At 41.3% G+C, this 25,323-nt stretch overlaps 1 protein-coding gene across 1 annotated transcript in view; it reads left to right on the top strand.

The window, feature by feature from the left end:
- The first annotated feature begins 13,410 nt into the window (after positions 1–13,410).
- Positions 13,411–25,323, top strand: part of ATP1B3 (ATPase Na+/K+ transporting subunit beta 3) — a 51,577-nt gene continuing 39,664 nt past the window's right edge. Inside the window, exon 1 of the mRNA XM_066244933.1 lies at positions 13,411–13,761. Within this exon, the coding sequence (XP_066101030.1) occupies positions 13,653–13,761 (109 nt within the window). The 5' untranslated portion in view covers positions 13,411–13,652. The remainder of the gene's footprint in view (positions 13,762–25,323) is intronic.

Below are 25,323 nucleotides of genomic sequence, written 5' to 3' on the forward strand. Positions count from 1 at the left end.
CACTTTAGTTGTTTACTGATTGCTTCCCATACGTGCCTTGACTGGGGCACTTAAGCTATGCCAGTGACCCCTTGCTCAAACCAGCGACCTTGGGCTCAAGCCCGTGACCCTGGGATTCAAGCCAGCAACCTTGGGATCATGTCAATGGGCCCACACTCAAGCTGATGAGCCCACACTCAAGCCAGCAAGCTTGGGGTTTTGAACTGGGGACCTCAGTGTCCTGGTTTGACACTCTATCCACTGCGCCACCACTGTTCAGGCAGCCCCAATTTTTAAAAATGTGTTTTATGGAATATTTCAAGGATATACAAAGTAAACAAAATATAATAAGCCTTAAATAACTACCACCCAGCTTTAATAAATATCAACATTCTGTCGTTCTTGCTTCACCTAAACCTCCACCCACTCCTGTAAATGTTATAACCAAACTATTAATTAAATAATCTTTTTTTTTTTTTTTTTTTTTGTATTTTTCTGAAGCTGGAAACGGAGAGAGACAGTCAGACAGACTCCCGCATGCGCCCGACCGGGATCCACCCGGCACGCCCACCAGGGGCAAAGCTCTGCCCACCAGGGGGCGATGCTCTGCCCCTCTGGGGCGTCGTTCTGCCGTGACCAGAGCCACTCTAGCGCCTGGGGCAGAGGCCAAGGAGCCATCCCCAGCGCCCGGGCCATCTTTGCTCCAATGGAGCTTTGGCTGCGGGAGGGGAAGAGAGAGACAGAGAGGAAGGAGTGGGGGGTGGAGAAGCAAATGGGCACTTCTCCTATGTGCCCTGGCCGGGAATTGAACCCGGGTCCCCCGCACGCCAGGCCAACGCTCTACTGCTGAACCAACCGGCCAGGGCCTAATAATCTTTTACATTGATTTGATTATTTAAATTTATTTTTCATTTAGTAAGTTATCCTGTTAGATAACATACACTTTTTCATAAAATACCTAACACTGTGGATGACAGAATTAAAAATGATAACAAAAACTTTACCATTTACAGAGCACTTTCTGTGCCAGACACTGTGCTCATGCTTTACTTATTTATTTGATTTAAGATGATCAATAATGCAGGTGTCTGCCCTTCAATCTGCAAAGGATATAGAGATGCTGCTGGTTAAAGGATAAAAATATCAGTGACGTCACGGAAATGGCGCCGTGAGAAGCGCGTCCGACAGCTCTCCCCTAAATCACAACAAATTTATCAACTAGAAACAGAAAAATTTATCCTCGGAGCATTCCGGAGTTCCACACAAACTGAAAGCAAAAGGACTGTTATCACTTGAATCTGAGAGACCAGGGTGTGGAGGAAGCTACCGCAGCGACGCTCATTCAAGCCACCAGGGAGTGCGCCCGGGGTGAGTCAGCCCATATACTTGGGAACCGCAAGCCGCCGCGAGCGGCCGACCGCGAGCCGCCGCGAGCCCGCGAGCCGCCGCGAACCCCCGCGAACCGCCACCGCGAGCTGCCGCGAGCCCCCGCGAACCACCACTGTGGAGTGGCCGCCACGAGCCGCCGCGCGCGCGCCCAGTCCGGTTGAGCACTGCTGACGTTCCCAGCGGCCCGCACACTGCGAGTGGGGGTCGCCGGCCACCGGTGCCCTGAGCGCCCCATTCGCGCGCGTGCCTTGGGCATTCCACGCGCCCAGGGCGCCCTACTGGCCCGCACACCCAGGGGGCTCCATTATCCTGCGCCTGGTGCGGTCCAGCCGCCAGCGGCGGGGCGATCGGGAGAGGCTTGGGAGATTCTCTCCGTGGGCGGGGCACCTCACCCAGCCATTCAAGCTAACAATCAAGCGTTGGGGGAGGGGTGCGCGCAGGCAGCCTAAAATACCTTCGGAAACACAGCTGCGACCCAATCACTGAAATTAGCTTAACCCATAAAATCTGCGCACCCTCGGTTCTAATTGATAAGATCTCTCTCAGTTCAGCGATCCAAGACAAAAGGCGTGATATTTTTTAGTGCCTCTCGCTAAAGGGGCGGGGGCAACTTCTGATTGATAGAGCCTCCATATTCAGGGATAAACGCTAACAAGAAGGACTTGGCAGATAATAAGGTCTATACTACACTAGTCGTAAGCAGAGACTAGTGCCTCTTCTTCCCTGCAAAAACAGGCTACAAAGTGTGGAAAGCCTGGGTTGAGAGGTCCAACTAAATGATAGGCGCTGAACAGTCACCTTGACAACAATTGACTCCCACCCCCGCCTGATTACACTGGAGGCCCTGACTCTCAGAGCCTTTCCCAAAGCCTTGCACTGAGTGGGGATAGAGTGGGGATTTCCCAGCTCTTTGAGCCTCTTACTCCCCAGGCAGAAGCAGTTGCAGCCTTATAGCTGGATCACCAGGCTGCTAATTCAGAAAGGGGGGACTAGGAGAGAGAATCCAGGAAAGCAAACTCTCTCATCGTTGGACCCTGCAAACGCCAACAAGCCTTTACTTCCAGCAAGACTAAAGCCAATTATATGACATTGCCATAGAATCCCATCAACTGCAAATCCCTAACTAAGAGTGACACAGGGGCAGAGCCTGGGGTACAGAGTCACCGACTAGGAAGAGGGAGAGAAAAGAAAAAGGAAGAAGTTAACCTCTCAAAATCAAGAAAAACCCACAGACTTTACAACTTGATCCACTAATTTTTTTTTGTTGTTGTTGTTGTTGCTTGTTTCTTCTATCTTTTTGCCTTTATTTCCTCCACCTCGGTCCTTCTATTCTCTGCCCATCTTATGCTTCCCCTTTCTTGAACTACACTACCCATGAGTGTTGCATTTTATTTTTCTTCTTCATCCTCACCCTCCTTTAAGGTTATACTCCAAAACACTTAACTCTCACTCTCTCCTCTTTTGTTTTTTTTTTTGTCTTGCTTTATTTTGTTTTTTTCTCCTCCTATTTTATTTCTTCCTTCGTTTTTCTCTTTTTCTTATTTTTTCCTTTCTATTCGTTTTTTCTTTTCTCATTTTACTTTCCTCCCATATAATCCTCAATCACGAACAAATTAGTTAATTTGGGACTCAAGGCTTTTTTTTGGTTTTATTTCTCTTTTTTGCTTTTGTTTTTATTTTTTTTTTCTCTTGTTTGTTTATTTTTGTGGCATTTTGGGTCCTCCCAACCCAAGGTCTCCATTGTATTTAGTCTTCGCTCCACTTAATACAACAGATTTTTACTTATTATTTTTATTTTTTCTTCTTTATTATTCTTTTTTGGTCCTTTTTTCTGATTCCCTCTTATCCCTCTCATTATATCTCTTAGTTGACCATCACTTACAAGCAAATCATCTTATGCTTGTCAAAGATTTTCTTCCTTTTTTTTTTTTTTTTTTTTTTTTTTTTTGCATTTAGTAGGTCCCTACTCCCTTTTTTTGCCCCTTGAACTCTTCACCCCAAATCAGGCCCTCCATTATAGGCACAATATTTCCCTGAGGAGGGGAGAGGAGGGAAAGAGAAGAGAGAAAAAAGGGGGAAATAATAAATTATTACTGTTTTTTTTTGTGGGGTGTTTTACCCTTTTTTTTTTTTTTTTTTCTTTTTACTCTTTATTAATTCTAATTAGTGCTATCAATAAGACCACCCTCAGATGCCGATAAGAAAGAGGAAATCGAATATTATGGATACAAAAGAAAGAGAGGTAACACAAATAGATGTGGAAAAATCTATGGAGAAAAGACTTAACATATTGGAAGCCTTGGAGCTAAATGACAGAGAATTTAAACTAGAAATTTTAAAAATACTCAGAGATATACAAGAAAACACAGAAAGGCAATATAGGGAGATCAGAAAACAACTCAATGAACACAAAGAATATATTACCAAGGAAATTGAAACTATAAAAACAAATCAAACAGAAATGAAAAACTCAATTCATGAGCTGAAAAACGAGGTAACAAGCTTAGCTAACAGAACAGCCCAGATTGAAGATAGGATTAGTGAAATAGAAGACAAACAACTTGAGGCACAACAGAGAGAAGAAGAAAGAGACTCAAGAATAATAAAAAATGAGAAAGCCCTACAGGAATTGTCTGACTCCATCAGAAAGAATAATATAAGAATAATAGGTATATCAGAGGGAGAAGAGAAAGAAAATGGAATGGAGAATATACTCAAACAAATAATAGACGAGAACTTCCCAAGCCTGTGGAAGGAACTAAAGCCTCAAATTCAAGAAGCAAACAGAACACCAAGTTTTCTTAACCCCAACAAACCCACTCCAAGGCACATCATAATAAAGATGACACAAACCAATGACAAAGAAAAAATTCTCAAGGCAGCCAGGGAAAAGAAGAGTACAACATATAAAGGAAGGCCTATTAGATTATCATCAGATTTCTCAGCAGAAACTCTACAAGCTAGAAGAGAGTGGACCCCAATATTTAAAGCCCTGAAAGAGAGGAACTTTCAGCCAAGAATACTATACCCATCAAAGCTATCCTTCAAGTATGAAGGAGATATAAAAACATTCACAAATACAGAAAAGATGAGAGAATTTATCAACAGAAAGCCCCCACTCCAGGAAATACTAAGGGGGGTTTTCCAACCAGATTCAAAGAACAAAAGAAAACAACACCACAAGTAACAGCTCCACCAAGAACACAATAAAACCAAACTTAAACTGTGACAACAAAGGAAAAAAAGGGGGGAGAGGATGGAGATTAACAGTAGCAAAGGACGATGAAGTGCAGAAATACTTATAAGATAGGGTACTACAATGAATATGGTAGGTACCCTTTTCATTACTTAATGGTAACCACCCTTAAAAAAACCACCACAAAAACACTTGACTTAAAAAAGGTAGCAACAGAGGAAAGAAGTATGGAACACAAACAAACAAAAACAAATGATAGAAAAACAAAAGAGAACAATCAAACTAGATACAAAACTAACAGAAAGCAATTTATAAAATGGCAGTAGGGAACCCACAAGTGTCAATAATTACACTAAATGTAAATGGATTAAACTTACCAATAAAAAGACACAGAGTAGCAGAATGGATTAAAAAAGAAAATCCAACTATATGCTGCCTACAAGAAACACATCTAAGCAACAAGGATAAAAACAAATTCAAAGTGAAAGGCTGGAAAACAATACTCCAAGCAAACAACACCCAAAAAAAAGCAGGTGTAGCAATACTCATATCTAATAATGCTGACTACAAGACAGAAAAAGTACTCAGAGACAAAAATGGTCATTTCATAATGATTAAGGGGAAGTTGAATCAAGAAGACATAACAATCCTTAATATATATGCACCAAACCAAGGAGCACCAAAATATATAAGACAGCTACTTATTGACCTTAAAACAAAAACTAACAAAAATACAATCATACTTGGAGACCTCAATACACCACTGACGGCTCTAGATCGGTCATCCAAACAGAGAATCAATAAAGATATAGTGGCCTTAAACGAAACACTAGAACACCTGGATATGATAGACATCTACAGGACACTTCATCCCAAAGCGACAGAGTATACATTTTTCTCTAGTGTACATGGAACATTCTCAAGAATTGACCATATGTTGGGCCACAAAGACAATATCAGCAAATTTAGAAAAATTGAAATTGTACCAAGCATATTTTCTGATCATAAAGCCTTGAAACTAGAATTCAACTGCAAAAAAGAGGGGGAAAAACCCACAAAAATGTGGAAACTAAACAACATACTTCTAAAAAATGAATGGGTCAAAGAAGAAATAAGTGCAGAAATCAAAAGATATATACAGACAAATGAAAATGAAAATACGACATATCAGAATCTCTGGGATGCAGCAAAAGCAGTAATAAGAGGAAAGTTCATATCACTTCAGGCCTATATGAACAAACAAGAGAGAGCCGAAGTAAACCACTTAACTTCACACCTTAAGGAACTAGAAAAAGAAGAACAAAGACAACCCAAAACCAGCCGAAGAAAGGAGATAATAAAAATCAGAGCAGAAATAAATGAAATAGAGAACAGAAAAACTATAGAAAAAATCAATAAAACAAGGAGCTGGTTCTTTGAAAAGATCAACAAAATTGACAAACCCTTGGCAAGACTCACCAAGGAAAAAAGACACAGGACTCAAATAAATAAAATCCAAAATGAAAGAGGAGAGATCACCACAGACATCATAGAAATACAAAGAATTATTGTAGAATACTATGAAAAATTATATGCCACCAAATACAACAACCTAGAAGAAATGGATAAATTCCTAGAACAATACCACCTTCCTAGACTGAGTCATGAAGAAGCAGAAAGCCTAAACAGACCAATCAGCAGGGAGGAAATAGAAAAAACTATTAAAAATCTCCCCAAAAATAAAAGTCCAGGCCCAGACGGTTATACTAGTGAATTCTATCAAACATTCAAAGAAGACTTGGTTCCTATTCTACTCAAAGTCTTCCAAAAAATTGAAGAAGAAGCAATACTTCCAAACACATTTTATGAGGCCAACATAACCCTCATACCAAAACCTGGCAAGGATGGCACAAAGAAAGAAAACTACAGACCAATATCTCTAATGAATACAGATGCTAAAATACTATACAAAATACTGGCAAACCGAATACAACAACATATTAAAAAAATAATACATCATGATCAAGTGGGATTCATCCCAGAATCTCAAGGATGGTTCAACATACGCAAAACGGTTAACGTAATACACCATATCAACAAAACAAAGAACAAAAACCACATGATCTTATCAATAGATGCAGAAAAGGATTTTGATAAAATACAACACAATTTTATGTTTAAGACTCTCAACAAAATGGGTATAGAAGGAAAATATCTCAACATGATAAAGGCCATATATGATAAACCATCAGCCAACATCCTATTAAACGGCATAAAACTGACGACTTTCTACCTTAAATCAGGAACAAGACAGGGTTGTCCACTCTCTCCACTCTTATTCAACGTGGTGCTAGAAGTTCTGGCCAGAGCAATCAGACAAGACAAAGAAATAAAAGGCATCCATATCGGAAAAGAAGAAGTAAAGCTATCACTTTTTGCTGATGATATGATCCTATACATCGAAAACCCGAAGGACTCCACAAAAAGATTATTAGAAACAATAAACCAATACAGTAAGGTCGCAGGATACAAAATTAACATACAAAAGTCCATAGCCTTTCTATATGCCAACAATGAAATATTAGAAAACGAACTCAAAAAAATAATCCCCTTCACGATTGCAACAAAAAAAATAAAATACCTAGGAATAAACATAACAAAGAACGTAAAGGACCTATATAATGAAAATTACAAAGCATTGTTAAGGGAAATCGAAAAAGATACAATGAGATGGAAAAATATTCCTTGTTCTTGGATAGGAAGAATAAATATAATCAAAATGGCCATATTACCCAAAGCAATATACAAATTTAATACAATTCCCATCAAAATCCCTATGAGATTTTTTAAAGAAATGGAACAAAAAATCATCAGATTTATATGGAACTATAAAAAACCCCGAATAGCCAAAACAATCCTAAGGAAAAAGAATGAAGCTGGGGGTATTACAATACCTGACTTTAAACTATATTATAGGGCCACGATAATCAAAACAGCATGGTATTGGCAGAAAAATAGACACTCAGACCAATGGAACAGAATAGAAAGCCCAGAAATAAAACCACATATATATAGTCAAATAATCTTTGATAAAGGGGCCAACAACACACAATGGAGAAAAGAAAGCCTCTTCAACAAATGGTGTTGGGAAAACTGGAAAGCCACATGCAAAAGAATGAAGCTCGACTACAGCCTGTCCCCGTGTACTAAAATTAATTCAAAATGGATCAAAGACCTAAATATAAGACCTGAAACAATAAAGTACATAGAAGAAGACATAGGTACTAAAATCATGGACCTGGGTTTTAAAGAACATTTTATGAACTTGACTCCAATGGCAAGAGAAGTGAAGGCAAAGATAAATGAATGGGACTACATCAGAATTAAAAGTTTTTGCTCAGCAAGAGAAACTGATATCAAAATAAACAGACAGCCAACTATATGGGAACTGATATTTTCAAACGACAGCTCAGATAAGGGCCTAATATCCAAAATTTACAAAGAACTCATAAAACTCAACAACAAACAAACAAGCAATCCAATAAAAAAATGGGAGGAGGACATGAACAGACACTTCTCCCAGGAAGAGATACAAATGGCCAACAGATATATGAAAAGATGCTCAGCTTCATTAGTTATTAGAGAAATGCAAATCAAAACTACAATGAGATACCACCTCACCCCTGTTAGATTAGCTATTATCAACAAGACGGGTAATAGCAAATGTTGGAGAGGCTGTGGAGAAAAAGGAACCCTCATTCACTGTTGGTGGGAATGTAAAGTAGTACAACCATTATGGAGGAAAGTATGGTGGTTCCTCAAAAAACTGCAAATAGAACTACCTTATGACCCAGCAATCCCTCTACTGGGTATATACCCCAAAACCTCAGAAACATTGATACGTGAAGACACATGTAGCCCCATGTTCATTGCAGCACTGTTCACAGTGGCCAAGACATGGAAACAACCAAAAAGCCCTTCAATAGAAGACTGGATAAAGAAGATGTGGCACATATACACTATGGAATACTACTCAGCCATAAGAAATGATGACATCAGATCATTTACAGCAAAATGGTGGGATCTTGATAACATTATAAGGAGTGAAATAAGCAAATCAGAAAAAAACAAGAACTACATGATTCCATACATTGGTGGAACATAAAAATGAGACTAAGAGACATGGACAAGAGTGTGGTGGTTACCAAGGGTGGGGGGGGAGGGAGGACATGGGAGGGAGGGAGGGAGAGAGTTAGGGGGAGGCGGAGGGGCACAGAGAACTAGATAGAGGGTGACGGAGGACAATCTGACTTTGGGCGAGGGGTTTGCAACATAATTTGATGACAAAATAACCTAGACATGTTTTCTTTGAATATATGTACCCTGATTTATTAATGTCATCCCATTACCATTAATAAAAATTTATTAAAAAAAAAAAAAAAAAAGGATAAAAATATTAAACCAACGTGTGGAAAAGTACATTTTCTGTGGTGAGGAGGAATATGTTGTATTCTCAACTGTGTTTCTCAGATACAATCAAATGCCAACACAATTATAGCCGCTGCTTGTGGGGAAGGACTATTTCCGAGGACATTCTAATATCTATTCTCTGAGTGACAAATAATAGCCTTTCAGTGATTCAATACCAGAATCACAACAGTTAAAACACCCAGTTACACCTGACCTGTGGTGGTGCAGTGGATAAAGCGTCGATCTGGAAATGCTGAGGTCGCCGGTTCAAAACCTGGGCTTGCCTGGTCAAGGCACATATGGGAGTTGATGCTTCCAGCTCCTCCCTCCCTTCTCTCTTTCTGTCTCTCCTCTCTCTCTCTCTCTCTCTCTCTCTCTCTCTCTCCTCTCTAAAATGAATAAATAAAAAAATTTAAAAAAAACTAAAAAAAAAAACAAAACACCCAGTTACAAATCAGATGCTGCTATAAGAACTGAAATATTTTTTTCTGTATACATGATTCTAAACTTCAGAAATAAATTAAAACTTTTAGCAAATATCATGTTTATGCCCACTGAACAGAAAATGTATCCTGCTGACTGAAGCGTACACTCAATCAGTGGCCGACAGCTATTTCTCTAAATTCCGCCTCCTTCAGCTTCCTGAAATTTCCCTAGAGCTCTGCCATCATTCACTACTGAGGTCAGGGAGGAGATAGGCATTTGAATCTATGTGCTGTTATTTGACCATGCACCAGTTACTTAATTTCAGTAAACCTCAGTTTCCTTGTTTACAGAATTAGGAAAATAATACCTCTTTCTTTAGGGTATTTGTGAAGAGTAAGGAAGAAATGATACTGAGCAAGTGGCGCAGGGCCTAGGACTTCCAGTGGGATTTGTAGGCATCCTCTACATGCAGTGTAGCCAGATTTAGCAGATAAACATACAGGATATTCAGTTCAACTTGAATTTCAGATGGACAAGAATCATTTCTTTTAGTCTATGTTGTCTCAAATATTGTATGGAATATACTTTAAAATCATGCTAAATTCCATCATCTATCTGGCAAAATAATTTCTCTTTTAGTGGAAGAGGCCTCTCACAGGTAATAGCTGAGAGAGACTGCAGAGGACGAAGAGCCACAAAAGATTCGCTTCCTTAACAATGCCAGATGTGTCCCTGGGGGACTCAAGTCACCAACCTAATCACCAGCCTATCAGTTAGCAGCCTAACGTGCTGACCAATTGTGACAGAGATAGCAGTAACTTCTCATTTAAAAGAGAGCCTTAGTTATAGTAAAACAACCTTGCAGGGAATAAAGTTGTAATTAAATTTTACATTAGCCTGACCAGGCAGTGGCACAGTAGATGGAGCATCAGCCTGGGACGCAGAGGACCAAGTTCACCAACCAGAGGACCAAGCTGGGGTTGCTGGCTTGAGCACTGGCTCACCAGCTTGAGGGCGGGGTTGCCAGCTTGAGCTTGGGATCATACATATGACCCCATGGTGGCTGGCTTGAGCCCAAAGTCACTAGCTTGAGCAAAGGATCACAGGTTTGGCTGGATCCTCCTGGTCAAGGCCCATATAAGAAAGCAATCAATGAACAACTAAGGTACCACAATGAAGAATTAATGCTTCTCATCTCTTTCTCTTCCTGTCTGGCTGTCCCTATCTGTCATCTCTGTCTCTCACTAATATATATATATATATTAAATGTACTCATACTTGGTAGTCTACTATCCCCCAATATACTCAGTATTTTCTCTTCCAGGTAATGTTCAAGTATCATAGATCAGAAACAAATTGTTCCCATGTTTTGGAGTAGAATATAAAATTTTTTCCAAACTGAAATCTATTGGATCTAGCTACTATATTAAACTAGGCATGGGTTTTGGAACTACTAAATTATATTTGTATTTAAATCCTTATTTGGAAAACCACAAAGCATTAAATACGGAAGTCATATTAATCACCACTAAAGATATACAAACTACCAATCTCTGACAGCATTCGATATCTTTGAAACATTATTTCATAATGTTCTTGCTTACCATGTTTTCTTTGTGTGTGCCAAGAAATTATTTCTCAAAGTGTCATTGTTATTAGCGGGAGCACACACACACCCAAAATAAATAAAGCAGATGGATTTCATATTTTATTCCAAACAGACTCTACATCTTCCCTCTTCCCACAACTAAAAAGCCCATTATCAACTGTACCATCATTAGCTTTCTTCTAACTTGTAGTTAAATTTTTAATGAGATAAAAATAGTTAACTACTTGACAAATTTGTCAAGTTGGTAGAAACAATAAAATACATATTTAAAAGATTGTTTTATAAGAACTCCACATGCAATCTTGTTGCACTTTCCACTGTTCAGCATTTTGTCCAGCTTTCTTCTTCTTCTTCTTTTCCTGTGGCTACCTTTTTTTTTTAATGGGTTGAAATACACAGAAACTATAATAAAGTCAATAATTTGAAAAAAAATAGTTATCTTCTTCTACAGTATTCCTAAATTCTATTTCAACCTTGCTTAGGAACTAAAGAAATACATTATAGTCTAGTTGCACAATGTTTTGCTATTTCTAATACTAATTTCACACCAGTCTTTACAAAATGCTTCTACAGATCTTTTGATGTTACGGGCTCAGAAAAGTAACTGGATTTGGGCTATTCCCAAGGTCATTAGCATAAATTTGCTAATGTGTGGGTTAGGGAGATCATTTTTTTGTTTGTTTTTGAGGGAAAGGAAGGGAGAAAGAGAGAGAAGCATCAACTCATTGTTCCACTTAGTTGAGCACTCACTGATTGCTTCTCATTTGTGCCCTGACCCAGGACTCCAACCCAGGACCTCCGGGTGGATGGAGCTAGAGACCTCAGAGACCATAGCAACCTTGGCGCTCCAGGAAGATGATCTATCTCTTTTTCATTTGTGGGAGACGTAATTCCTACTTCCTTGCTTTAATAAGCAAAGTGAGGAAATAAGAAATGCTAAAATTTCGTTATCCATATAGGCCTTTAGCACGTGCAGGTTGTTTAAACTTCCAGGTGAATTATAATGCATCATTCCAAACACTAAGATATGGTCTACATTTCTTCATTCATAATTTTTTATTTGCTAATAAAATAGAGGCAGTGCTCCATTCCTCCCCCCAAAAAAAACACTCACCCTCTGCCCAAACTCCTACTGAAATCTTTCAATCGTGTCACAACAGTCACAGAGCACAGTACTCATCAGCTCCATCACGTGTAGGAAAAGATGGACTGCATCCTCAGCTCCTACCAAGGGGAGCATTCACTACAGTGGAAAAGATGAGAAAGTGGGAGTGTTATTTAGGCATCAAGACTAAATGAACTGATTTCCTATGGATTAAGAGTCTTAGTATCTGTGCCTGACCAGGCAGTGGTACAGTGGATGGAGCTTAGGCCTGGGATGTAGAGGACCCAGGTTCCAAACTCCGAGGTCACAGGCTTGAGCCTGGGATCATAGATGTGACCCCATGGTTGCTGGCTTGAAGACCAAGTTCCCTGGCTTGAGCAAAGGGTCACTGGCTCAGCTGTAGCGTGCCCCATGAGGAAGCAATGAATGAAGAACTAAGGTGCTGCAACCAAGAGTTGATGCTTCTCATCTCTCTCCCTTACTGTTTGTCCCTGTCTATCTCTCTCTGTCGCTAAAAAAAAAAGTCTCAGTCTGTAAGAAAAAGCAGAGGACTTTTCATTGACAGGAATCTCAGGACAATATTACTGTCTATTGACTTCTTTGATTAATTCTAGAGAAAAAATATACTCCATTTAATTTAAACTGGTATATTTATTGTAGAATGGCATTCCCATTCACCTCAGATTCTTGGTCAAATCCATCTAAAGAGCCAGGGACAGACATTCTCCAAGCAGCAGTATATGTATAATACACTAGTCTATACTGCAGACTATCTTTTAGTCACGTCATAGAGCCCAAAGAAGAGCTCCTGGAAACGGTTAGGGAGGAGGCTGGGGAGAGGAAGGTTAAGTCCCCTCTGGGGGGAGGACGTCTTAGGCAGAGTGGAGTCGTTTCCGTGCTTCGCTTCTCCCACGCCGCCGCAGGCAAGCAGCCGAGAGGATGGCTGGCCGCAGCATCTCCCCAGACTCCTCCTCTTGAGAAACCTGCGGGTGGGGGACGCCACCTTTTGCTTGTTATTATAAATTTGCTTCTTACTAAGCCTTCGAGATTTTTAGGGTTGCTCTGTGCTGTTTCTGCTTCCTCTGACCAGAGTGGAGGGAGCCCGAAGCGTTCCCGTAGCCAAACCAGGAATCGCGGGGCGGGAGGGGAGGGTCCGGGAGGGCTTGGGCGGGGCGGGGAGCGGGGCGTCCTCGCCGCCGGGGGCTGAGCCAAGCCGCGGGCGGCAGGCGGTGGTGGCGGCGGCAGCGGCGGCGGCGGCGGCGGCTGCGCGCGGATTGGCTGTGGCGGGCGGAGACGTCAGGCTTCCGCGGCCTCAGCTGCATCCCGGCTTGGCGCGGCGCAGTCGGGTCGAGTACGCACTGCGGTGAGGAGGTCTCTTCGGCGGGTCCACCTTCTGCCTCTGTCGCCGGGCTGCGCCGCCTGAGCCGGGACGCGCCGCCGCGCTCCTCGCCGCCTCCACCCCCGCGGCCGCCGCTCACCTCGCCGGCGGCACACACACCATGACGAAGAAAGACAAGAAGTCCTTCAACCAGAGCCTGGCCGAGTGGAAGCTCTTCATCTACAACCCGACCACTGGAGAGTTCCTGGGGCGCACTGCCAAGAGCTGGGGTGAGCGGGAGGCGGTTCCGCGCCCGGGGCGGCCGCGGTCCGGGGGGCATCGGGCGGGGTCGAATGGAAAAAAAAAGCGGGAGGCGGCTCCCCGCGCGGGGACCCCTGGAGCCGCCTCTGCCGCCCGCAGCGCTTTTCGCCTCGGGCCTCCAGACTCGAAACCGGGCGGCGGAGCGCGGCCCATTCATTTCTCGCGGGGCCGGAGGGCCGTCGCTGGCGGCGGAGGCAGCGGGCCCGCGGGCAGCCCCGGCCCGGCCGCGCCGGTTTTTCTCTCCCGGCCCAGAGCGCACGTGCTACCCCGGCCTCCCGCCCCAAGCGGCGCCGGAAGCCGGGGACCGCTGCCCGGAGCCAAGCCCCGAGCGTGTGGGGGGCCGAACGCCCGGGCCTCCTTTGTACGGAGCGCGTCGGCCGGGAGAGGGCCTGCCTGGCGGAGGCGCCGGCGGCGCCGAGCGTTTCGGGGAAGCCAGACCCTGTCCCACGCCCGGGGAGAGGAAATTTCCACTCCCGCCGCTATCTTGTGACTCGTCCACGCTGCCACCCCAACAGGTTCTGAAGAGTGCGAGTGAGTGTTATGTGTGTGGGTTGCATGAGTGCCGCGGTGAGTTAATCACACAAGTACACCGTCCAGGAAAATGCACTTGAATCTGGACAGGGAAGACTCTGAATCAAGCTTGGTTCCTCCCTAATTTCTTTCTCATTACAGAAGTTTCTTTCTTAGAAAAATTGCTTCTTTGGGGGAAAGTAAACCCTGTCTGAATAGCCCAATGTTTGTGTCTTCGAAACGTGTGATAGTTGTATATGTTAGCAGTTTTTCTGTGGTTGAGTTCTTTGTTTTAAAGGAAATGTTTAAACCATTTACCGTGTAGTGCTGTTTTAGGGTGTCTTTATTTCCGAACAATTGATTAAGTAAACTAATTTTACTTTTTTGTGTGTGGGCCTTTTGAAAAGTAAGTGGGTCTTGACAGACCTTTTTTTCTGATGAGAATAACTAGAATTGAGAAGTATTTGGGCACATTTTTTAAAGAGAAGTGTGAAGAGAGTAAATTAGGCACGACTTAAATTGTCGCTGCTGACTGAAATCGGCTCCTCCAGTGGATGGGAAAGGGGCTTACTAAATCCTATCACTAGCTGAAAGGGGCATTGGGGTTTCTTTAGCTCAACCCCTACGATAGAGAAGAAGGGGAAAAAAGATCTGGAGAGGCTGTGATTTTGCTTTGTGTAAAATTACATATTCCAGAGAGCCAAGAAAAGTACCCAGTTCTCCTTTAATCCTAGTCCAGCGGTGGTATTATTTTACAGATGTCTTGCCTAACTGCATGGTAATCACCCACGATTTTTATTTAAATGACGTTTTTTAGGAACCCACTAGTGTGGTGAGGAAATACGTCTTGTATCCCGAGTATTTTAAATGGGGGGTGGGGGGAAATGGTGAACAATTATTATTGTTTCTAAAGTGTACTAACTTCTGCTGAAGGAATTTTAGAGTCTTGGAGAGGGATTGCTTTTTGTATACTAACTTCCTTTCTCCCCATTTCCAGTGATTAGCAGCTCCACTTTGTGTTAAAAAGACATTTCTTACTTCAGGGAGTGCTCCTTATATTTAACCTTTGTATTAATATGATGTTGGAGTAGAGATTTTGTTTGGTATGTGCATTTAAATAGATAACGTGCACAAATTATCAAAGCATAAGGCATTCTATAAAGGGCAGTAGAAGTAATATGAGTTGGGATTAGCTTTCACAGTATTACACTTATAAACAAATAATAAATTTCAGTTTAATGTAATAATAGTAAGCCAGTTCAGAATGGCAATAATTGGTGTAAATGATCTATTACCCAATTATCTCAATTTAAGGGCATCCTTCCAAGGGCATGTGGGGGAGCGGTGTGTGGAGGCCAAAATCCATAGTCTTGGTACCCAGGCTTTGTAACCTATGGGGTCTGCCTGGACAGGCACTGTATGAGCTGGCTGATCTCATCACCCACAGATGCCCAGTTTTACTATATCTGGTATATATCTGGGTAGATTTGAGAAATGTCAATACCACTTTTTTTTTAGCATGAAGTGATTATAGTGTTTTATACTCTTGAATGTATTGTGGTCATTTCCCCATGTTAGTAAAGATCTATTGTCACCATTTTTAATAACCAACTAGTGTTCTATTGCATAGTTACATGTACTGTGATTTTTTTTGTATGTATTTTGATTTTTTTAAACTAATTTATTATTAGCATGTACACCTCATGTATGCAGGGGAGATAGAGATACCCAGGGAAAAATGAGTGTCTCCTGTTTTTTTGTGTTTTGTTTTTTGCTTTTTTAAACCAGTACTTTGTATGTACTGGTCCCTCTTCCTCCTGTTCCGTTTATCTTTATGTGTAATTTTTACAAATTTATATCCTTGAGATGTTGCTATTGGTAGAATTTCTAGGTCAAGTATAATTTATGTAACTTACATTTTGAAAACATGCTAAAATTTTTAAGAAAAAACTCATCTGTGCAAAAATTTTTTCCCCAGCTGCTTTTGAATTTAATGTAAGTGGTGTTAAGGATGATTACATCTTTTTTTGATCTTGGTCAAGTTGTGGGTCTCCCGGTATATAGAGAAAGGCCTTCTCTACTCCGAGGGTTTTATAAAGACATTCATTTAAGATGTTCCTGATTTTATTTTTATATTTTAAAGTTTTCATTGATTGATTGATTTTAAAGAGAAGGGGAAGGAGGAGAGAAATACTGCTTTACCATTCTACCTATTTATACATTCATTGCTTGACTCTTGATCATTGGTTGACTCGTGTGTCTTGTATGTGCCCTGACTGGGGATTGAATCCACAACCTTGACAAATCAGGACAGTGCTCTTAACCAACTGAGCTACCCAGCCAGGGCCTGGCTTTATTTTTTAAATTTAAGTGTTTGGTACATTTGCTTTATAATCTGAAGTTTCTCTCCAAAATCATTACATATATTAAAAGCATACATGTTTTAAAAACAATTTTGCCATTTACATTTGGGATACGATGAAAATAATGCATGTTATATCACATTGCCTTATTTAAAACAGCTAAATATAAAGATTTTGTGTAGCCACTTGAATATTTGACTGATATCTTACACTTGGTTATAGCAGTTTAAAATGCTTAAATACATATAATCATTTCATTTGATTTTCACAGCTTTTAATGCACACTGTATAGGTGACCAAAAGTGCACGGAGAGCTGGTTTCTTAAGCGAAACAATAAGGATACATCAGGAATAAAGCGTTGCCATTTATGAAAACACAGAACAAAGAAAACTTTGCACTTAGTGGCTGAAATTGCTAGTATTAAACCTAAAGGCATTAAATACAATTAGAATGAAAGTAGTGAAAGATAGATCATTCAGGGTTATTTAAACTGCAGTTAGTGGTCCAGCCATGTGTTGCAGTGAACATTTTTTAAAATAATAAAATAGAATGGTAAAAGTATCAAAGTTTAGTCTATGGAAAAAATGCTGTTTTGTGAAACTTTTCTGTATTTTGTATATACTGATATCCCTAATGTAAAATGTATTTCTTACTGTGGCTCACAGTCAGAAAAGCTCGAAAACCATTAACCCACCCCTGTGCCCTCATTTCATAGGTGAGAACATTGAACCCACAGATTTGGCTTGTCAAAATTCACTCAGTGACAGAATTCTTAGGCCTTCAGAATTCCTCCAAGGCCAGAGGTTTCTGTGTTTTGTTTGTTTGTGTTTGTTTTTTTATTTATTGATATTATGTGGGGGAAAAGAGTAGTTGCTTCATCTAGCTGTTCATTAGTTGCTTGCTCTCAAATTTAATGAGAGCTTAATAGCGTCATCCCCTCCCTTACAGGGGAGACTGGTATTACTGATATTTCTGAAAAGAATTCTCTAACTTAGCTTCCCACATTATCTGTTTAAGCTTTCTTACTGAGTCATTTATGGAGTTGGCTCTTATTTGTGGCTTCCTCGTGGTATTTTGCTGGTACTATGTATGGTAAGGTATAACTTTGGAAGTAACCATCCAAAGCATGAGATACTTTTATTTGGCTAGTAACTGGCACATTTAAAATGGCCCTGTATATGTCCTTACTCATCTCCGTATTTCTAAAGCATTTCTTTCCTGGTTCCTTCCTATCTGCTCTTCCCTCTCCTGTTTCCTAAATGTATTTCCTAGGTGCTGTTTTTGGCCTTGTCTTCTCTCTGTTGTCTTCCCTTGCACTGTCACAAAACAATTGCAAAGATCACTTACAGATTTTTTTTTTTTTTTTTTTTTTCCATTTTTCTGAAGCTGGAAACAGGGAGACAGTCAGACAGACTCCCGCATGCGCCCGATCCCGGCACGCCCACCAGGGGCAACGCTCTGCCCACCAGGGGGGCGTTGCTCTGCCCATCCTGGGCGTCGCCATCTTGCGACCAGAGCCACTGTAGCGCCTGAGGCAGAGGCCACAGAGCCATCCCCAGCGCCCGGGCCATCCCTGCTCCAATGGAGCCCTGGCTGCGGGAGGAGAAGAGAGAGACAGAGAGGAAAGCGCGGCGGAGGGGTGGAGAAGCAAATGGACGCCTCTCCTGTGTGCCCTGGCCGGGAATCGAACCCAGGTCCTCCGCACGCTAGGCCGACGCTCTACCGCTGAGCCAACCGGCCAGGGCCACTTACAGATTTTGCTGCTTGGTTTAACATCTCTCTCAGATTTCAGTTGCTTCATGCATATCCCATAAACCTGAGAGAGAGGCTGAGGTAACTCCAGTACCTTATATATCACCTGATAAATAGAGCTCTTTCCCCTTGCTCAACTCAAGTTCTGAGCTGCTCTTATATTTGCAATTTTTGAAAACAGCACCGCTCTTCTTTTTGTCATCTGGGCTCGAAAACTGACCGAATTATGCTGGTTCTGTGTCCATACATCTGAACTACTCACCTTGAAAACCCCCACTCCCCCCTGTGAATATTTTGTGAAAGCACACATTCAGGGAGTCTGGGGTATTCATTTTTTCTAGCTTTGTAATGTTAACCACCTGTTTGAAATTTCTTAGCCCCTAACATTCCCACTAAACTATGTCCCTTCTTTATCAAGGCCTGGCTTTGCCTTTTGTTACAAAGTCTTTGATTAAAAATTTTGAAGCACTAGATAAAGAGCTTTTGTAACTTTTTCAAAGTTGTTCCAAGTTAACATAGCCATTGACTTTACAGCTTTTTAAAAGAGTATACTTTTGGGAAACAAAAAAAAGTATACTATTGGCCCTGACCAGGAGACTCAGTGAACAGAGCAGCATCCCGACGCACCAAGGTCATGGGTTTGATCCCCAGTCAGGTACATTGGAGAAGCAACAGATGAGTGCAAAACTAAATGGAACAATTAAGTGGAACAACAAGTTGATGTTTCTCTTTCAAATCAAAGGAAAAATTAAAAACAAAAGTATAGTATTGTTGCCTGACCAGGCGGTGGTGCAGTGGATAAAGTGTTGGACTGGGATGCGGGGGACCCAGGTTCGAGACCCCAAGGTCGTCAGCTTGAGCGCAGGCTCCTCTGGTTTGAGCAAAACTCACCAGCTTGAGCCCAAGGTCACTGGCTCGAGCAAGGGGTCACTCGGTCTGCTGTGGCCCTCCAGTCAAGGCACATAGGAGAAATCAATCAATGAACAACTAAGGAGCCGCAACGAAGAATTGATGTTTCTCATCTCTTCCTTCATGTCTGTCCCTATCTGTCCCTCTCTCTCTGACTCACTCTGTCTCTAACACAAAAAAAGAAAAAAAAAACGGTATAGTATTATTGACTCAAGGAAGGTGAGCTCTTAATTCCTAATGTATCCCCAGAAAAATACAAGGAATCATTTGGAATCACTGTGACCTAAACCAGTGTAAGCTCACTGCTATTTGATTATTTCTGAGGCTGCAGCTTTTTTTGTTGTTTTTTGGGGGTTTTGTTTTTTTTTTTCCAAAATTGGAAACGGGAGGCAGTCAGATAGACTCCCGCATGCGCCCGACCGGGATCCACCCAGCATGCCCACCAGGGGGCGATGCTCTGCCCATCCTGGGGCGTCGCTCTGCCGCAACCAGAGCCACTCTAGCACCTGAGGCAGAGGCCACAGAGCCATCCCCAGCGCCCGGGCCAACTTTGCTCCAATGGAGCCTTGGCTGCAGGAGGGGAAGAGAGAGACAGAGAGGAAGGAGAGGGGGAGGGGTGGAGAAGCAGATGGGCGCTTCTCCTGTGTGCCCTGGCCGGGAATCGAACCGGGGACTCCTGCATGCCAGGCCGACGCTCTACCACTGAACCAACCGGCCAGGGCCTGAGGCTGTAGCTTTGATCATGCTATTCCCTGTACCCCAAAATTGTGGATCCCCACTTCTTTCAAAGGGTTTAAGTAAGTTCCACACAGCCTGGCATTCCAGGCTTATTGGCTTAAAACTCAATTTCTAACCTTATAACATGTTATTTCCCACCTTACTTCCCATACACCACATGTCATAGCCAAGTGGGTGTATGTGAGGCCCTTTGGGCTGGAATGCCCTGCTCATTCCCTCTCCCAAGCCCTTCATTCTCTGCATCATGAGTTCTTCCCTCTGCACAGACCTAACTCTAGCGTCAGGTCTGCCCTGAGCTTTTGCTAATGATGCCCACATGAATATAATACTGCATTTACCTCCTATGACACCTAAAATTTTGTCTTCTGGATTAAAGTTACTTATACATATTCCTATTAACTAGATGTTCTTAGAGTAGGATTTACATCTATATTTTATATCCCCACAACAGCTACCAGCCATATAGTAAGCACTTACTATTTTTCTGATGAACAAAGTCATTTAGTTTCAACTTGTGACTCACCTATTGCTTGGACTCAAGTTGAGACTATTGTGGGTCAAATGGTCTAGGTCCACATTGTAAGTCTTATTAGTGAGATACTTGTACATAAAGGCATAATTCCACTTAGCTCACTGTGATTCTGTCCCAATAAACTTCTAAATACAGTTTGAAGTTTCCAGATAGGGTATCATAGTAAAAGTGATTTTGTTGGCATAATACTGTATGTATTTTTTACTTTGAATGTTAGAAGTACACAAATATACTAAGAAGATAGCCCAGCTTGGACTATAGACGTAAATTCTAGTTCCACATCTGCATCTCAGCTTAGGTAACTCATTTAAAATCCCTTGGTTTCCTCAATATGAGAAAAGTTGCATGAGACAATTTCAAATGTCACTTTGAAATGAAAAACAAAATCTATACAAATGCTATAGAACAAAGGTGCCAAACATTTTCTTTAAAGGACCAGAAACTGCCCTGGCCGGTTGGCTCAGCGGTAGAGCGTCGGCCTAGCGTGCGGAGGACCCGGGTTCGATTCCCGGCCAGGGCACACAGGAGAAGCGCCCATTTGCTTCTCCACCCCTCCGCCGCGCTTTCCTCTCTGTCTCTCTCGTCCCCTCCCGCAGCCAGGGCTCCATTGGAGCAGGGATGGCCTGGGCGCTGGGGATGGCTCTGTGGCCTCTGCCCCAGGCGCTAGAGTGGCTCTGGTCGCAACATGGCGACGCCCAGGATGGGCAGAGCATCGCCCCCTGGTGGGCAGAGCGTCACCCCTGGTGGGCGTGCCGGGTGGATCCCGGTCGGGCGCATGCGGGAGTCTGTCTGACTGTCTCTCCCTGTTTCCAGCTTCAGAAAAATGAAAAATAAATAAATAAATAAATAAATAAAGGACCAGAAACTATTTTAGGCTTTGCCAACCATATAGTGTCTGTGGCAGCTACTTAGCTTTGCTATTGTAGCTTGAAAGTGGCTACAGACAATGTGTACAGTAATGTGCGTAGCTGTTTCTCAATATTTTATTTGCAAAAACTGGCGCCAGACCAGGCGGTGGCGCAGTGGATAGAGCATCGGACTAGGATGTGGAAAGACCCAGGTTCGAGACCCTGAGGTCGCCAGCTTGAGCGTGGGCTCATCTGGTGTGAGCAAAAAAAAAGCTCACCAGCTTGGACCCAAGCTTGCTGACTTGAGCAAGGGGTCACTCGGTCTGCTGAAGGCCCATGGTCAAGGCACATATGAGAAAGCAATCAATGAACAACTAAGGTGTTGCAATGAAAAACTGATGATTGATGCTTCTCATCTCTTTCCGTTCCTGTCTGTCCCTGTCTATTCCTCTCTCTGACTCTCGCTCTGTCTCTGAAATAAATAAATAAATTTTTTTAAAAAATAAAAATAAAAATAAAAAAAACTGGCAGTAGCCATGGTTTGCTGACCTTTGCTTAGAACTTAAGAGTTAGTGATTTAGGCTGACCTAAGAAACCTGAATTAGTCTTAAGTGGAATATGAATTCTTGACTTTGTTCTTAGCATTGTTATATGAAAATATAACAAAAGTACACTACTCTTTGAATTTTTACAATACAGATGTGAATAAATAATCATAAGTCTACTGCTATCCTCAGCTTCTTCCCTCAATAACCACTATTAACTGTAATACTTTTTAAAATGTAGTACTTGGTGTATCCACTTTGGATAAAGGTCTGGCAGTTCATACAAAAGTAAATATATCCTAACCCCATGACCCAGCATTTCTAGTCCTCGTTATCTACCCAAGAAAAATGAAAACAAAAGTCCATGAAAATACTTGTACAGGAATATTGATAGTAGCTCCAAACAGGAAACAGCCCAAGTCTCCATCAGCAGAAGAATGGACGAACTGGTACGTCCACACAGTGGAATACTTCTCAACCATAGAAAGGAACTAACTACAGATAACACAAAACCTAGCTGAATCTCAGGCTCAGTGTAAACAAAGCTCTACTGAAGAGAATACACACTATGATTTCACTTATATGAAATTCTAAAGCAAGCATTGCAAGCATTGGCGGCCCCAGATGGGGGATTGCCGGGTGGATCCCAGTCAGGGTATATGTGGAGGTCTGTCTCATCTCCCCTTCTCTCACTTGGAAAAAGAAGGAAAAAAAGAAGCTATCTGTTGGTACATTGGAGATTTGTATATTTCACTGAATGTAATTTTTTTGGTTTCAGTTTTAGTTAATATGAACACAAGTGTTTAGGGGTGAAGTCTACTGACATCTACAACTTGAAATGCATATAAAATAGATAAATGGCGAATAGATAGAAGATAAATATAGTGTTAAATTAACTAGAAAATTTAGGTGGCATTATGGATATGTACTTACATTTCATTTAACTCTTGTTTATTTGTAAACAGAATCTGGGAGAAAAAAATACATTTATGTTTCTCTTGTATTGATTTCAGAAGAGAAGGAAGGAGAGAAACATCTGTTGTTCCACTTATTTATGCTTTATTGGTTGATTCTTGTATATGCCCTGACCTCAGAAAGAGTATATTTTCTGATGACTGAAATGTTCTACATTTATTAGATCACCATTAGCTGTGTTTTAAAAATACTGTCCTTTTTGTATTTACTCAATCTGTGGATCTCTGCAAAAGGTATGTTAAAATCTCTACTCATGACTGATGAATTTTATATAATTTTACTTTTGTTTTATATATATTTTGTTATTTTATATATTTTAAGTCACTTAGCATCATGAAGATTCATGGCTATTATGCCACTTTCCTTTTTATTTATATTTTATTGATACAAAATATCTTTGCCTTGTTGATGCATTTTTACTTGAATTTTAGTTTGCTTTACAGTAAAAATACCATATCTACATTTATTTTTGAGCCATTTTATTTTCAACCAATATGTTTTAATAAATAGCATTTATTGGATTTTTTTAAACTACCTTGAGAATGTTTTTTATTATTGACTACTGAATTATTCCTGTTACACTATTAGGGGAATTTGGTTTGTTTTTACATTTAAACAGATATAAAATTTGAGCTATATAAAATACAAACTAATAAACAGTGTGTCCGTAAAGTCATGGTGCACTTTTGACCAGTCATAGGAAAGCAACAAAAGACGATAGAAATGTGAAATCTGCACCAAATAAAAGGAAAACCCTCCCAGTTTCTGTAGAATGATGTGGCAGCATGTGCACATGTGCAGATGATGATGTAACACCGTGTATATAGCGGAGCAGCCCACGGCCGCGTGCTAGTCGAGATGTAGACGGTACAGAGGAAAGTTCAGTGTGTTCTGTGGCTCGCTAAATTCGAATCCATGACCAAAATGCAAAGTGAATATCAGCGCGTTTATAATGAAGCACCACCATATAGGAATAACATTACTCGGTGGGATAAGTAGTTGAAGGAAACAAGCAGTTTGGTGGAGAAACCCCGTTCTGGTAGGCCATCAGTCAGTGACGAGTCTGTAGAGGCTATACGGGATAGCTACCTAAGGAGCCCTAAACTGCGTGAGCCCACATCGAACTGCACTGAATAGGTATGAAACTGGGAGAGTTTTCCTTTTATTTGGTGCAGATTTCACATTTCTATCGTCTTTTGTTGCTTTCCTGTGACCGGTCAAAAGTGCACCATGACTTTATGGACACACTGTAGTGACAAGGAGATCATTGGCTGCCTGAAGGATGTAGAGGTTGCAGAGGGGCACAAGGAGTCTTGGAGGGGACCGAGATGTCCTGTATTTTTAGTGTAGTGGTGGTTTCACAGGTTATACAACAGTCAGCATTCTTTGAAATTATGCTGTTGAAATCAATGAAAGTTATTGTATATAATTATTCCTGAGATCTGAAAGGAAAGAAATTCTAATCCTTTCCTTCTTATTCAGAAGTAATCACTATTTTTAAATTTGTATATTTCTGGTCCATTAAAAAACTCTGTATACATATATTTAGAGAATTCAGTAACTCTGTGACTTTGAGCGTTTCAAAGTTAAGCAAGTGTTATGTATCATTTTGAAGTTACTTTTTTCCACTAGGGTTTTTGAGATATATTTGATTAATTTTTTACTACTGCTTACAGTTTTCCATTATGTATTTTACTTTATTTCATTTCTCCCTTGCTTTGTTTGAAGATACTTGGGTTGTTAGCACTTTTTGCTATTGCTCTTCAGTTGTTTTGTATTGCATGATCCATTCTTTCAGGTAGGATCTGAGGGTAGTAATGGGATCTTTGTATGTCTGGAAGTGTTCTTTTGTTTTCTTGGTTGATTGATATTTTAGTTCATAGTTCCTCAGTTTGGAACATATTGTTTCATTTCTGCCTAATAAGATCTGATATCTGTCGTATTTCTCTGCGTTAGGTAACCTGTTTTATCTTTTTAGAAGCTGTAAGAAATTTTTATTTCTGGTGTTCTGAAATTTCACCTGTTTGTGTCTAGGTAGGTACAGGATGTCTTCCAGTATTTCTTTATCTTTACCAGTCTAGATACAGACTTTGGTATTGAGCATTTTTCCCCTCTTTTCTGGTGGAATTCCTGGTAGCTTTGCTGATGTTCTGGTTCTGTCCCCCACATCTCAACAGTTTCCATAAATAGATCCCCTCTCTGTTATTTTGCCCAGTGTTGTAGAGTACCTTGGCTTGATCTTTCAGCTCACTGATTTGTTTTTCCTTTGGTCAGTTCTCTAGGTTAGTTCTTCTAAGTATTTTCTTTCTTTTTTTGTATTTTTTTGAAGTTAGAAGCAGGGAGGCAGTCAGATTCCCA

Source organism: Saccopteryx bilineata, chromosome 10 (assembly GCF_036850765.1).
Source record: "Saccopteryx bilineata isolate mSacBil1 chromosome 10, mSacBil1_pri_phased_curated, whole genome shotgun sequence".
NCBI lineage: Eukaryota > Metazoa > Chordata > Mammalia > Chiroptera > Emballonuridae > Saccopteryx > Saccopteryx bilineata.